This window comes from Polyergus mexicanus, unplaced genomic scaffold, assembly GCF_030449975.1.
Source record: "Polyergus mexicanus isolate NDT 795.1 unplaced genomic scaffold, iyPolMexi1.0 SCAF_20, whole genome shotgun sequence".
Lineage (NCBI taxonomy): Eukaryota > Metazoa > Arthropoda > Insecta > Hymenoptera > Formicidae > Polyergus > Polyergus mexicanus.
In genome coordinates this window covers 5,745,757-5,761,753 of record NW_027223340.1, presented here as the reverse complement: position 1 = coordinate 5,761,753, position 15,997 = coordinate 5,745,757, and the positions used below count along the sequence as shown (strand labels likewise).

At 31.6% G+C, this 15,997-nt stretch overlaps 1 protein-coding gene across 1 annotated transcript; it reads right to left on the bottom strand.

Annotated features, from left to right (window-relative positions):
• Positions 1-7,672: 7,672 nt before the first annotated feature.
• Positions 7,673-15,972, bottom strand: LOC138941759 (uncharacterized). Its single transcript, XM_070311646.1, has 6 exons — positions 15,630-15,972; positions 14,075-14,120; positions 11,995-12,225; positions 8,922-11,790; positions 8,214-8,445; positions 7,673-8,010 (listed from the first exon to the last, which is right to left on the bottom strand). Exons 1-6 carry the CDS (start codon positions 15,684-15,686, stop codon positions 8,002-8,004), a joined length of 3,444 nt encoding a protein of 1,147 aa, XP_070167747.1. The 5' UTR covers positions 15,687-15,972; the 3' UTR covers positions 7,673-8,001.
• Positions 15,973-15,997: the final 25 nt, after the last annotated feature.

Here is a 15,997-nt window from a genome sequence, read left to right as displayed (position 1 = left end):
TTGTTATGTATGCGTGTGTATGTGTATATGTATATGTGTCTATATATATATATATATATATATATATATATATATATATATATATATATATATATATTTATACATATATTATTTATTTATAACTTTACAATATACAAGTGCCATTGAATTTATTAAAAAATTAGCATAAAGCACTCTCAGAATATATTGTGGATAAATAGAAATATGGATTAAAAAGTTTCAATTGTGTATATCTGATTATATTAGTATTTTATTATGTAATATGCTGTTGTATAGTATAGTGATCAGAGTTTATAGTAAATTTACAATAAGTTTTTTGACAGTGACAATTGTTTAACCAAATGGGATTTAATTTGTATTATATTTAAGATTATCTCTCTTATGATTATTTTTTTCGTTTCTGTCATATACAAATATTTACAGATGTAAAATTGTGAGCTACATAGAAACAAAAACCAGGATTTGCAGTATTTTGATTTTTAACATAGCATTTATTATTGGTATATTACGTGATATACTATAAAATCCCGTAAAAGTGTCGAAAATCTGAAGAAAACACAATTTATATTTCTCTGAAGAAAATATTATTGATATTATTTTTTTATATTACACAATACACATATATTGCACTATATATGTAGACGTTATATTTGTAGACGTTATATTTCATATAAACATTACATTTCGATAATATGATTTTTTTTGGCACAACTATAACTAGCGACGGCTTATAGTTCGGTTAAGTTTATAGATAATAGAAGATACGAAAAAAAAAGAACGACATGAACTAACGACGATTTAGAACACCAATGTTATTAACGCGCGTATATTTTCACATGTTCAAGATATAAAAATCTTTTTTGCAGTCTAATTTTTGTGCTCCAAATTCTCGTTATAAATCTATTTTTATGCAAACGAAAATGCATTCACTGTTTTAGAAAATTTTCATATATGAGAAACTTACAATTTAGAAAAATATTGTTATAAATTGTATCTTTACATATACAATAAGAAGGGAGAGAGAGACGAAGAGAAAAAGCAACGACATGAAAACTAGTGTGTACGAAAATAAGCAAATTAGCTTGACCGAAGATTATATGAATAGTTAAAGGATCAAAATGTGTGTAGAGGTAATGCGATTTTCTCTTTTTAATCTGCTTAAAAGTATTGCTATTTATTTTTGTAAAGATATATAAAATTACAAATTAATTTTTGTGCCAGAAAGTAAATAGAAATATGATTATATATATATATATACATATAGCAAAAGTTTACGCACTGTTATATTTTGTTTCTGTATATGAAGGAAAATGATTTATTAAGAGAATGTAACACATGTTATTCGTTTTATATATGTATATATATATTTTTTTTATTTCACGTTCTTTCATTTTTATTAATGAACTTATATTTTTTCTGCGAGATCGCATGACTTTTCTTCCAATTATTCACATAAATTGTCTTATTTCAAGCATTATGTATCCTGCATTAGAAGAGAAGTAAACTGTGATGACAAAAAAAGCTTATTAATTTCAAAAAAAAAAAGAAAATATTCAAGTTATACTAATGAACATACATATGGAATCGAATATATTTGTGAAACAATATTTTTATTACTTATATTACTCCTATAAAAATAAGAAATATACAAAATTGTATTTTTGTGAAGTATATCTGTAATAAAAATATAGTTAAATACGAAAGAAATAAAAATCGGACCTATGAATTATTAACAATTGTCAATATTATTGTGAACATGCTTTAATATGTTATATGCTATATCATTAATAAACCAAAAAGAAGTCTTGTTAAGTATTTGATTAATAAAACTTCTATTTATATAGCTAATACATTTCATATAAATATACAGCATATACTTCTTCTTTCCTTCATTATAATAGGGTATAGGAGGTATTAGGGGGTATTAGAATAGAGAAATTAGTTCTTTACAATTTCGCCTTTACACAATTTAGTTTTCAAATTTTATAAAAAATATTTCTTTCATATATAATTTCTTTATGTCACTATTATAGCACATTCACATATTTCTATTGTTAAATATATATACTAGAATATTTCTTTGAAATATTTGATAAGGATATCTATTTTAATGTCTTTATAATTTTAATACAGACATATTATTATGCATAAGTTTTCTCATATAATTAGATATAATATGAATATAATTTCATTAATAATATATAAGCTTTTAAGACCAAGATATTATTCTTATATAAGCGGATTTGGTTTGGAAAAGTAAAATGCAAAAGTATTTTTCAAATTCTTTATTTTTTTCTACTTTCTTAATAAATTAATGACTTCAGCTACTACGAACTGTGTGTATGAGTTATAATTTATTTTTATAGCGTACTATAATAATTTAATTAATTTCCTTCATCTTCCTACTTATCTTCTTATCATAATTACAAAAATTTGGAGTAAATAATTTTATCCTTTTCATAAAATGCATTCTACAATCTGATATTTAAGCTCCATTAGTCATTACTTATTATTATATTTTACTTTTCTTACGATCTTGCGGGATGGCCTAGAGAGAGAGTGTGATAATTTCATTACATTAATTTCAGAAAATAAAGAAAATCTGTATATACTTTTCAATCTCTCGTAACAGAGTTAAAGTTATTTGAAAGCGTTTTAGAATACATATTGTGCCTGTTTTACATATTATATCATGGATGTTTTTGTTCATAAATTATACAAAAAGTGTATACAAATAGCAGTTAACAATTAAAAAAAAAACAAAAAAAAATTCGACTTGTTTTTCAAAACAAATTTCTTTATATAAATTATGATTTTGATTCATTTAGAAGTAATAAATCAACTTAATGATAGATTATTATTTTAATTATATTTTTATTAAAAAAAAGATCACAATTTAAATAAAATTATTGATTTTTATTTTCGAAATACTATTGTATTTTCCACATTAATTTATAATATATATATAATCGGGCATAAATCTATATATAAACAAGCCTTAGATAAAATTTTTAAAAGGAATTTATATAATTCAAAGATATATGTATGAAAAATTATCGATAATTTATTCTAAGAATAAAATTTTGCGTGTGTGCTATTAGTATACACTTTTCTCAAATCCTGTAGAGAGGAAAAAAATTATTCTTTGACGGACGACTTCTCTCTTAATTTATGTAAAATTTCTCTAAATATTATCTTATATATTTCTTTTTTCATTAAACTGACGTACAAGTAGTCGTAGTGCGAAAGCGCCAGCACTTTGACAATTCCATCATGTTATTACAACACGAAGAGAATTTTATTATTTCATATAACAGATTGTCAAAGGAAATAGATCTAGTTTACTTTTCCGGACATGTGATTCTATTATCTTTAATGCATTTTTCTAATTACAAGTACACATTACTGCACGCTAAATGAGACCAGTTAATATAAATGATGTATAAAGATGACTTTTATCAAATATGAAAAGCGATATCATCAATGATCCAACTTTGAATAATTTATTTAATGGATCATCAGTTATGCATTTCTCAAAATAGCTATTTTCATATCTGATAGTGCAAGAGATAAAAAATAGCCAGTCTTATTTTCTGGTATTCACGTAACAAATATAATGAAATAGTATGTAACATAATAGGTAAATAATAAAATTAAAAATACGACAAATTATCTCTGTATCACTGATAATTTCGGAAATATATGCTATATAAATCAGATTTTAAATGCATATTATTATAAAATATACTCACAGAATGTAATTGAATCGCTATTATTTTAATATAAAAGTATTTAGAGACATATTTTGAGCGCATTTCACCATGATAAGTGTTATGTACAATTGAAATTCGTTTTTATGACATCATTTTCGAATCACAAAAAATAAAAGATTTAATATATACTAAGGCTACACCAAAACTATGTACATCGATTCTGAATAGTGCACTGGTAATACCCTTTGAAAACTTATTTCTAGTTAATATATATAATATATGTATATATTCATTTTTTTATTAATCAATGTATATCATTAATAAATTCTTAGATATGGTTTCTCGTAGCTTAAAAGCTAGCACATGTATTTAACTTTATAAATATATTCGACATACACTTATTCTCCCAAAATAACTTTAAATAATTCTCAAAGCGTGACGACTAAATAGTAAAAATGTTGCACAGTTATAATATGAAAAGTTATGAGTGAATATAGATACTGTGAGATAAAAGTGAATAAAATAATAAAAATTTGTTTATGAATGGAGATATGTGATACTTATTTATCATTTAATTTGCTCTTATTACAGTATGTTTGGCCATAAAATTACATATCGAGTTAAAAAATATGATTAAATTTTTCCTATATATTAACGAATATATCGTCCATAATTTTATCGAATTAGAAGACAATTTCAAAAATAAAATAAATCAATGAACATGTGCTTAATTTTTAGGCTATAATAATATATATAATTCCTTTGCAGTAAAAATATATCATGACTACAATATATCATACTTAATTCTTGACTAGCATGTGTTTATACGAGTGACTTCCTACTTCGTACATACGATATTAAAAACGGAAAAAATTTATCTGATCATTAAATTTAATAATATGATTTTGAACTTATCTCATTATTCTCTCTTTCTTTTTCTTCTCTACAGATTTTCTACAGAGTGTCGATGTATGAAAATGCATATTTGACATAACAAATCTATAAAAAAAATTTAAAAAGAGAGAGAGAGAGAGAGAGAGAAACATAGAGTCACTCAATAAATTTACATATGCAAGCAAATTCGCATTCAACACATTCTCATACCCAAGATGCACACATTTTCGCCTTCATTATCGCGTATGTTCATATATGTACGCGCGCATACAACGCATACATGCAAATCATAGGGTATAATGACAGCTTTATCTCATGAATAAATGTTTTGAAGGTATTACAATCTATGAATTCGAGGCCGTAAAATTCAGATAAAGAGGAATATAAATATTGTTTCTATTATACCTGCGTAAAATATCTAATAAACGATATATATACGTAAACTTCGTCGCGAAATTCAATGTGTCTTCAATGTGTATCACTTTCTATAAATCATTTTTGTATACAGTATTTCATTAAGGCTTCTACTGTCTATTTGATGTAAATGTTAAACTATAATTCCTATACACTTTAAGCAAGAACAAAAGAATATCTTCGTTTGCATGTATTGGTATTATGGGGAATATTGAATATTTTTCTTGAGGAATGCTTAGTTAGACAGAAAAACTAAACACTTTACACAGAATTGATTTCAAGTTTTGCTTAGATCTGTACATATATAAATTATACATTCTAGCGCTGCGGATATTTCTTACTATTCGTTACATCCACTATTTCTCAGTCTTGTAATAATACTACGCTTTAATACTTTTATAATTTTATATAAAAATCATTGAATGTACGTATCTATACATTGTAAAAGAACACTATGTCTTCGATTTAAATTAATACATATTGCAATAGACTTGTATGGATTTAATGTTTTTATAATAGAATGTATACACACATATGATACATAAAACATAAGGAGATAGAATCTAGAAGATACTTCTTGTATAAAACAGTATTAGATTTGGCCTAATAGAGATAAATCCATGTTTAATTAAAGGATAATATAACATAGATAAGATACGATAAGATGAGAATAAAGCAGCGCAAGACAATTTTAATGCTATACTGAAAAAAAAGTTTTTACAATCATCTAATCTAAAAAAATTAAAATCACGGAACTTTTCTAGTAAAATACTTTCATATTGTGACACAAAGTTACTAATGTTGATGAAATCCATAACTCATCCTACAATATGTATTGTCCTGCAATGTTTATAAATTTTCATTGATAGCCACAATATCTTTTTCATGATTTTTTAATTAGAAATATTAATTTGATTATTTGCCAGAAATATATAGCACGATAAATATAGAACAGAATTCTGTGTATGTATTAATTATATATCTCAGTAGGAAATAATCTAGATCGATCTCTCTTATAAATGTATAACTCTAAGTTTTTATTATTGCGTTTAATATCACTATTAATGCTAACTTCCTCAGCATGATATATTCACTGTACGTGCAATGTTATATGAATAATATTCCTTCTCATAAATTTGTAATCTCTTCTCATGATAAGAGAAGAGTAAAGAGAGGTAAAAGAAATGAGAATATGGAAGAAGCACAAAATATTATAAATATGCTCATGTATAATTTGCATATTTATATTTGTAAAAAATAATACTAAAAATAATATAAAATATAGCTTTAGATTTAATATAATTATTGTAAATATATATTATTCAATTTGATACTTTATCTAATCGTATCTAATATAAATAGTGAGACATGTACCACCAAAATAGAAATAAATATTTTTGGTAAAGGCTTTGTAAAAATATATAAAGCACGTACCATAATCACAATTAAATAATTAAGTATACGAATTATTTTAAGTACAATGCAACAATAAATGAAATTAAAATAATCGTATGAATGTAAAAAAAAAGATGGCGTTATTTGCATCTTACTTTAATTTATGATATCAAGATATTCGAGTGATCTAGTAAAAAGTAATAAAGATGTAAGACCTAAATGATTTTAAAAGATACATGTTGTAAACAAAAAAGAAAATTGGAAAAGTTCATTATATGACAAATGTCGAACTAGATCTTTACACTCAGGTTGTAAATTTTACTTAGAAATAGTTTTTAATCTATATATATATATATATATATATATATATAGTGCCGTCTTTGATTGCCCAGAGACTATGGTATTTACCATGTGTGTCTCACTAGAAAGAAGACCATTTAAAGGCTGTAACATTTTATCTTAATCTTTAAAAAGTAACTTGTAAATGTGAAAACCCTGTGAATGCTATGCGACTGATTATGTTCAGTGCATTTTTTGGTTGTACAGAATATGGATAGATAATATTTCAACCAGTGCAAACAAATGTTGTTTAATGGTATCTCTTCTAAATGAGACGAGTTTTCAAAACTTTATAGCATATGATAATCAACTATAATTGCGATGGTTTCAATACTTTGTAAACTTGTTACATTAGAGCCACTCTACTTTCCTATTTAATATACAATTTCATATGTTTCTCTCTAGCGTTTCTCAAGTCTAAGATGAAATACAAACTAGCGTTTTTAATGTTTTTACATGTTGTATTTTAAAAGAGATATAGAAGAGATAAGCTAAAACTATTTGATTCGAAGTCTTACAACTCTGTTGTATTATATATGCACTGATATCATATTGATCGATCCATAAAATTTCAAGAACTCTGACGTGAAATCTCTAAAAGTTATTAATCTCATTCAATTTTTTCGAAGATGACTGTACAATAGTCTATATAGAAGTATACTCATACAAAATAAGAAAGTATTTAAAAAACGATATACTCATATAAAGTATACAATGCATATCTTTTACATCCTAGGGCAGGATTTTTACTATACAAACTATTAGTTTCTTATTGAGCATATTTTAGAAATTGTTTGAGTCGTTGTAGGAATTGTGTTTGATTACTGACATTATTTCGACTATACGCTAGTACCTAGATTTATATATATATATTTTTTTTTTTTTTTTTTTTTTTTTTTTTTTTTTTTTTTTTTTGATTGTGCTTTTTAGAGGAAGACTTTTACGAAAACATCAATAAAAGAAACCTTTAATTTGATTAAAGAGTGCTTTCGTGTTCTTAGAATTATAATTTTTTGATTGTTATTTAATACAGTCATTTGGCATGTTATACTATGATATTGGCATGTGGCGAATGATTATATATAGATAGTTCGAAAGTAATCCCAGATATCCGCGTATAGTGTAAATAGTCACAATGCCCCAATTATAATTTCCACCATTGAAATACCCATTCTTATTCATTTTGTTTGGAATTCCTAGGAACTTCAAGTTTTTAACTCTTTTTTTTCCCCAAACAATATTACATTCAAGCTTCCTGCAATAAGAAAAAATATGATGTAATTATTGCCCATAAAAATGTCACACAAGTATAAGTAAGATTATATTTTTGATTGTAAATTATTGCTTCATGTACGCATCAAAAAAGCTTTACCGTTTTAGAGTTCGATGTTATACACAAAATGATTCACAAAATTCAATTTATTACCATCTCTCATTTTATAACATTGTAATACTTACTTCAGGAAACAGAAAGTGTTCACGAATAGGTTGTGGTTGCTCGAACGGTGAGCTGCTCATGTAACCAGGTGATGGTGACTCGCTTTTTTCTAACACTGGAGTGATATTTGCATAATTAGCAGATGCCGTTGTGAGAATTCGTCCCTGCTCTACCAAGACACTTCGATCAATTTTATAGTATTCCTTCCCACTACGAGGTCGTAGAGTGGTTGCTACTGCTCTGCCTCCTAATCTGTATATATATGATATATTTTCGTATCAATTACAAATTACATAGATAAAAAAATATACAATTGGTTTATAAGAATTAATTTATGTAGTTACAAATAGAAATTGAATTAAGACGATAGTTCTTTATGAAACAAGCTGTCTATACAATTAAAATATTCAAACAAATTGGACAGTAAGATTATAAATAGATAAAACATTTGATTCTTTGTTCCACAATTTAATTATCAAAATATTTTAAATCAAAAAACGATAACGTATTTTTACGTCCAATTAATTAAAATTTTATTAAAAAATTCATAGTAATTCAGTTATAAAAAAATTGTTTTAATAATTTAAAATATTGTACATAAGTTTGAAGAGTGTTCCATGTAATTTGTATCTCTTGATAATCATATAAATCAAGAGGTGAAAAGGGAAAAATAAGTTTCTACAATACTTGTTGCATTACAAAATACTTGTAATTATGCAAAATATTACCTTAGACTGTCGGGCGTGTCGGATGAAGAATGTGACGATAGCGATAAGGTTTCAATATAATCCGACATGTCGGAAGTACCACTACTGGTACTTCGAGAATCGATATAGGGTGTATTCGAGACTTCACCGGGACTGTTGAAACCCTTCGTGGTTTTCGGCAAACACGTAGGTATGTCAGCTTCCGCGGACGAAGATTTCGTCGGTATTTTGATCTTTTGAAATTGAAAGGAGATTTCACGAAGAGGATCGCTGGACTTGGATTTCCTCGGCAGGCTGCTGTGGTAACATGTGGGCGGTGGACTCTTGCGACAAACTTGCGACAACATATTCTGCTTTATCACCGAAATGGCGGGTCCCGTTAACGATAACTCATACTCGATAAATTCCGCCGTTCGGTGACTCAAGGAGCCAGTGGAGACGCCGGAATCGTTGCTACTCGACGAGTCTCTGTTGTGACCGGTCTTGGATGGTACGGATGACGAGCGTCGGATCTTGATAAACGACGGCTGAGACGCGACACCGACCAAGGTCTGCCCGTTCTCGTGATCGCTACTGCTGATCTTGCTCTCGGAGTTTACGTACGGGTTATGTGGCTCACCGGTTATCAGAGAATTTTTGTCCGCTTCGCTCGAACACTTATGGATGGTAAGCGTGGACGGAAATGTGTGACTCTCGTCGTCCAGATAATGCGCGGACTCGGCGGAGTAAGATCGTTTCCTGAGAAGTATATTTATGCCGCTACCGCTGGACTCTGTGACATTACCCGTGTCCAAATAACGACGCCTGAGATACGGACTGGATAACATCGCTGAACCTGGCACACGATACTCTGAGTCGGAACGCTTCTTATTCGCTTCGAGTAAAGTGGATCCCGATAATGTCGGATTGCTGGAACTTTTGATGCCACTGCAGAGCCTGGACAAGATCTCTTTGGAACAAGCATTATGAATCGGTTGCATTGGTAAATAGCTGGAGAATGGTTTCTTCGGAGTGTGCTTGTCCGGATCCATAACCAAATAATCGTTTTCCCTTTCCTTTGCGTGACCGCACTTTTCGCAAACCTTGGAAACGCTCTCGCTTGCTGGCATTTCGGGTGCCGGTTCCTTCAATTGATCCGCGAATTTCTCAATCTCTTCCTGCGAGATGCTACTCTTCGTTAATATATCTTTACTGTTTTCGTAATGTTCGAGCGATTGCGTAAAATCTATGTTCACATAATTCGCCTCCTTCGATTCTGGTTGCATGTCTATTATCGGCTCAATGTTTTCATAATTGTTCGATTTACTTGTCGTGACACAGCCGCAGCTTTCCACGGTAGTTTTCTCGTCGGTCAATTCAATTTTATTTACTCTTTTAGCGGTTGCGTAAATAGCAACTTCCCCACTGGCGTTCACTACTGGCATCTTGCCTTCACCCGAGAGTTTCACCGGATGCACCGTGACGCCGGTGGGCTCGATTCCCGCGCCGCGTCGACAATAAGGCAGGACGAAGCCGGCCCAGCTCATAACATTATGACAAGGACATCCCGAAGACCTGGGCGACTGAACTGTGAGTTTTGCGGGACATCCGCATCCTTGCAGAACTACAGCCTGCGGCACCTGAGGCGTGTCGTAATTGGGGTAAATTTTCGGCAATGTAAGACACTCTTTGATTTTTCTCGGTGTGTCATAATGCTGTTCCGGTTGGGGACCTTGCTCTAGCAGCATATGATGACCTAAAATTGTTTTCGGAATGTCGTAGTTCTCATAAGGTCCTGTGGCGCTGCGAATCATGAGCTGCTGCGATTGTTGCTGAGACTGTTGAGTTTGTTGGGGTTTTAATGCGTGTACACAGGTCTGCTGTTGCTCGGTTGGCAATGGCATCGGCGGTTTCTTAGGTTTCTTGGCAGTGACGGATTGATTGGCTATCGGTAGTGATGGCGGTTGGGACGGTTTCGGCGGTCTCGGTGGCAGCGCGCTCGGGCTCGGTGACATTCGACGAGCCGTCGTCTGCTGTGCCGTCTGAGACTGGGCGGTTTTCGATTGTGCACACTGGCATTCGATCTGTTGCGAGCCAGAGTAATCACTGTCATGACTACTACTACTGTAAGAAGATAGCGAGAGTCGATCGAAAGTACGAGGTTGCAAGTGAGATCCTAGATTGTTCACTGTACTGGCAGCTGGACTGCTTATGCCACTCATAGTGGCTGTGATCAAGGTGGACGATTTTGAGACAGTGCCGAGCTTGCTGATACAACTGGCGCATCTCTCCAGACCAGTCGCGCCTTGACGAGTGAGCGAACAGCTGCGCCACTCACCGCTAGGCTGCTGATCGGGCAGTTCTGATATCGACATCGTGTCCCTACAACTATAATCGCCATCGAGCTCCGCTGTCTGTTGTCTGCTCTCCGCGGACGACCAATACGGCGAATTCTCGTTCTTACAGCTGTCGCATCGCTCTTCGTACGTAGATGTCGAATACAAAGCGGTCGAGGGGAAGAAATCGCTGGCTCTAGTCTCTGCGCGGGAACACTGACGCCGTCCCGGGCTGTCTTGCGTCATCGATTGTTCTCTACCGAGCGGCGATCGTTTTTTCGTCGTGAGCTTTCCCTCGGCCGCCAATTGCAGCGTCTTGACTATGTCGTCTCCCTGGTCGGTTATCAGAACGTGTAGTCCTTCGCCTCGACCGCATCTAGAGCCGCCTTCGAAGCAAAATCTACCCTCGATCACACCGTACCGTCGGAGATGCGCGATCTCCCATATACCGACAAGCCGTGGATGCACGCCGACGGTGATGCAGAAACGACGATCCTGAATGTGCAAGTGCGCCGGCCCATTAGTGAACTTCGCCTTTGACGGTACCGAAGAGATGAGTATCAAGAATTGCTGATCTGCTGGGCAAAGTTGGCAAGTTAAATATACGAGGTACGATTAACTTTTTCAAACTTGTACTTTATGCATTCTAGAGAACTCTTCGCATAGGATACTGCATAACTATAATATATGCTTCCCTCTCTTCTCTCTCTCTCTCTCTCTCTCTCTCTCTCTCTCTCTCTCTCTCTCTTTCTTGCTAATGTACTTTGCGTGCAATTTACCTTCGCCCAAGTTGTTCGAGATCTTAACCTGCCACTGTATCAATCGCTCTCGCGTGTCGAACGCGAGAACGACTGTCACATCCTGGCAAATTATAGCGATTGTATTGGATTCTTTGTCAAGCGTAAAACCGCTCTCCACTCCCAGAAAATGTTGTAAGCTCAAAGACGCTTTCGTTTGGCCTTGCTTGTAACGATCCTTACTATCTCCATACAATTGTAAATGCAAGCAATCTGTTAATAAAATTAAAAAAATATTCGTTTATTTCATATATATTTTCAGAGTACAAGTGCAGTTGTAGGGCAAAACTATCTTTATTTTCCTTTTTTTCAGCTCTGGGTTTTAACATACCCGAATATATATATATATATATATATATATATATATATATATATATATATATATATTTTTTTTTTCCACATATGTTTGGCTATCTTTTTTTAGCAGTGCTTTTTGTTATGTAAGCTCTTTTTAAGATTATTTTATTTATAAGTCAATTTTTAAAACAATTCTGTATGTTCTTAACCTTTGATAAAATTATGATTTCTTTATATCAAAAATCATAGTTTATTTATTTCTGATCAGATTTTTGAAAAATGATAACAATAAAACCAATGGTTTTTAAAGAAAAGATACATAAAGATTGAAAAATATGATTTTCAAAAATTTTAATGCCTTTCTTATATGTTTAATATTTTTAAGATATATAATACATAGTAATATTGTATTATATAATGCTTGCAATTTCTTGCTAACTTTATTTTTCATAAATTAGAGAAGATTATTTTTTTATGCCGTAATGTACGTACGCGAAATAACGTGAATGCTTGATATTTTATTAATACATATAAATATAAACAAAAGGTATTCTTATACGTTTTGTTTCACATATTATTTCCTGGTACATATTAATTTATGATAAACGCAACACACGTTCCCCCGATATACAGAAATAAGTTTTGCATCACATATACCGCATTTACTTTCTCTTCGTTAACTGCTACCTAAGAAAAATTTATAAAACGCTGAGATCCTTGGTTCTAAAATAAGTTATAGGGATCACGTATTAATGGTTATTGCCAGGAGCAAAGCTGTTCTTGGAAATTTTTTGTTGCTTCAAGCAACCAATCTGTAACAGATGTGGCAGCTGCCACCCTAGGTAGATCTAAAGGGAGAGACTCTTTTGTACTGATAACAAGTAGGAAGGGTCCCTTTAAAGGGACAGAGAGAAATGGAAATAATTAACTTTTCGGCTACAAATTCCAGCAATTTGTAACACATGGAATGCAGACTGTAACTGTAACGTCCCGATCGCTATAATTCATTTTGAACAAAATGGATATTAAACAATTATATGAACGATATCTCGACTGTATTAAATTGCTAATTAACAACCTTTTTGATTACGTGCGATCGAATTTTATTCGATCGAAAAAAAAAATATATATATATATATATACATATAGCTTATTAAAAGCATATTTTGTAATAATATTATTGTATGATATGCGTGAAAACGAGAATCAATTACTAGAGTCATTTTTCGTTATAACGATGTTTTTAAGCCAATTTTGCATATCCTTGCAAAAGATAGTTGTTGGTGTTCCATTTTTATGAATATATTAGCTCGTAACAAGCTAGAACAAAATTTCCTCCGCACACAATAAATTCCATATTTTCTTAATTATAAAATCACAAAAAGTATCTTGCAAAAATAGGAATGTACTACATAGTTTGCAAATAGATACGAAGCACAGAATTTATTATGCAAATTGCCAGATACCATCCGTATCAACATGATAACGGAAGCAAAAAGTAGGAGCTTCAAGAATATATAGTATTTCCTGTTTATTATCTTGCTATCCCCCTTCCCTTTCTCCCTCCCTCGCTCCGATAATATATAATATAATATAAATGCGATAAAATAATGCAGATTTTTTACATGTCACGCCATTGATACAATCTAATCTAATTGTCAGTAATGACAAATTATTATTATAACCCGCTTAAAGATAAACGGATGACAAAACAATAAGGCTATTGCTTGCAACTGCGTTTAAGAATAAAAAAATTTTACTTTACCTGCTACTGGCGATAATTTTCGCATAACGCACCATCTTGACTTCCACTGTAAAATAAATTATGCTCGTAAGATACATTGTTTTATATATATATATTTTTTGTTAAGAATAATCGTGATAAAAATTAATAACGAAATTATATGGCTCACCTTACGAAACGTGACATAAAAGTAAACGAGGGCTCTTTTTAAATACCTTAATTCTACTACTCTCTTTTTATAGACTTGGATTAACTACTTCCCTAGCACGTCCTTAAATAATGTAATCCCGCCAACCTCGCTACAATAATGTGGTTTTTCCAAATTAGATTTTCATTTTTTAGATGTATAATCAGATCTCTCCCATTTCAAATATATGATTTCATTTACGTTAAATATATCAAGAGATAAATTGTAGTACCAATATACGTATAAATAATAAAAATTATTAAGTTAGTATATAAATAATGATAATTATTAAGATTTATATGTACATATTATAATATTTTTAAATATAATTTTTATATATATATATATAAAATATTAGTAGAGGAAAGATAATGTTATAATTCTTAACTTTCTCTCGCAATGATAAAAGAAACAAAATCACGCTATCAGTATAAATATAAAAAAAAATATATGATAACAGACACGATAAATATTGTATCTGCGTACTGATAATATACAATATAAAATTACAAATGTCACAAGAATTATTTATATATTATCATTAAAAAAACATCTTTATAAAATAGTAAGACAAGAATCATTTATTATAAAAATATATATATATGTATATAAAAAATTGGATACGCATAAAATAAAAATATTATTAGAAATATTTTCTGTAATAATCTTTTCGTTTAGTTTTTATGAATATTGTTTAATATCTACTTTCAAATATTTAACATATCTGCATATAAAAATTTATGATATAATAAAATTTCAGCTTTAACTAATAAACGCAATCTTTAATATACTATATATGTATATAAAATGTATAAAAACAAGATAGAGAAGATATATTTGTGTAACAAATTTTATGCTTTTTATTTTTAGATAAATAATCGCAAAAACACAGATGTTATTAAACAATTGTTGAATTTAAATCTCGTATCTCATATCCGTATATCGTTTTGCCAAAAATTAGATGCGACAGCTCGAAGGGGTTGCGCATCTTCTCAGGAGCATTCTATGTAAACGCGGACTTATATAAACGAGCCACCGGCGTCGCGCAAAGTGCACATATACACGCTATAAACCGCCCCCGTAATCGTTACATAATTTTTATCGCGAGCGAGAGGAGTCAGGTGATTCTCGTCGACAAGCGTCGCGTGAGAGCACGCGTATGAAATTCGCCAAACGAGCGAGACAGGCGCAGCGACACACGCCTGTCGGAAAGGCGTCGCGGATAAGATTCGCGAAATCGCAAAGGTACACGGTCGCGTGCATTATCGCGAGTTCGCGAGGGATGTGAGAATGAAAATGGAGAGAGCGCGCGATTTTTCTGCGCTCGGTGAACGTGCGTCGTACGCGAAACGCAGGCGGATACGCGGGGTACGATCCTCGGAGACTCACCTTCTTGCCGTCGCGAAATTTTACGTTTCCCTCGATAATACAACTGTTATCCACCATTGTAGAGGCCCTGGCTCCGTTACCGCACGCTGCTCCGCTGTGATATTTTTCCTCATTACCGCGTTCGATCGGCCGAGCTTACGCGACGCGACACCATTTGCGGTTTGCGTTACCCGGTATAACCGCACTGTGCCGTCCCTCCTTTTTTTCTTCTTCTTCCTCACGGAGACGGACGGGGATCACTGCGGCGTCAAGAATCACGCGGCAAAATCCATACCGCGAGCTATCAGTCCCGTGCACCGACTGCCATCTTGACGATGTCGGCTTGCTGCGCGCACTAGCAACTAGCAACTAGCACACTAGCGGACTAG

Coding starts and splice junctions, on each gene's coding strand:
- LOC138941759 (XM_070311646.1), bottom strand. CDS start 15,686: ATGGTGGATAACAGTTGTATTATCGAGGGAAACGTAAAATTTCGCGAC. Junction 14,121..15,629: donor AATTTCGCGACGGCAAGAAG/GTGAGTCTCCGA, acceptor TTTATTTTACAG/TGGAAGTCAAGATGGTGCGT. Junction 11,791..11,994: donor CTCGAACAACTTGGGCGAAG/GTAAATTGCACG, acceptor TTTGCCCAGCAG/ATCAGCAATTCTTGATACTC.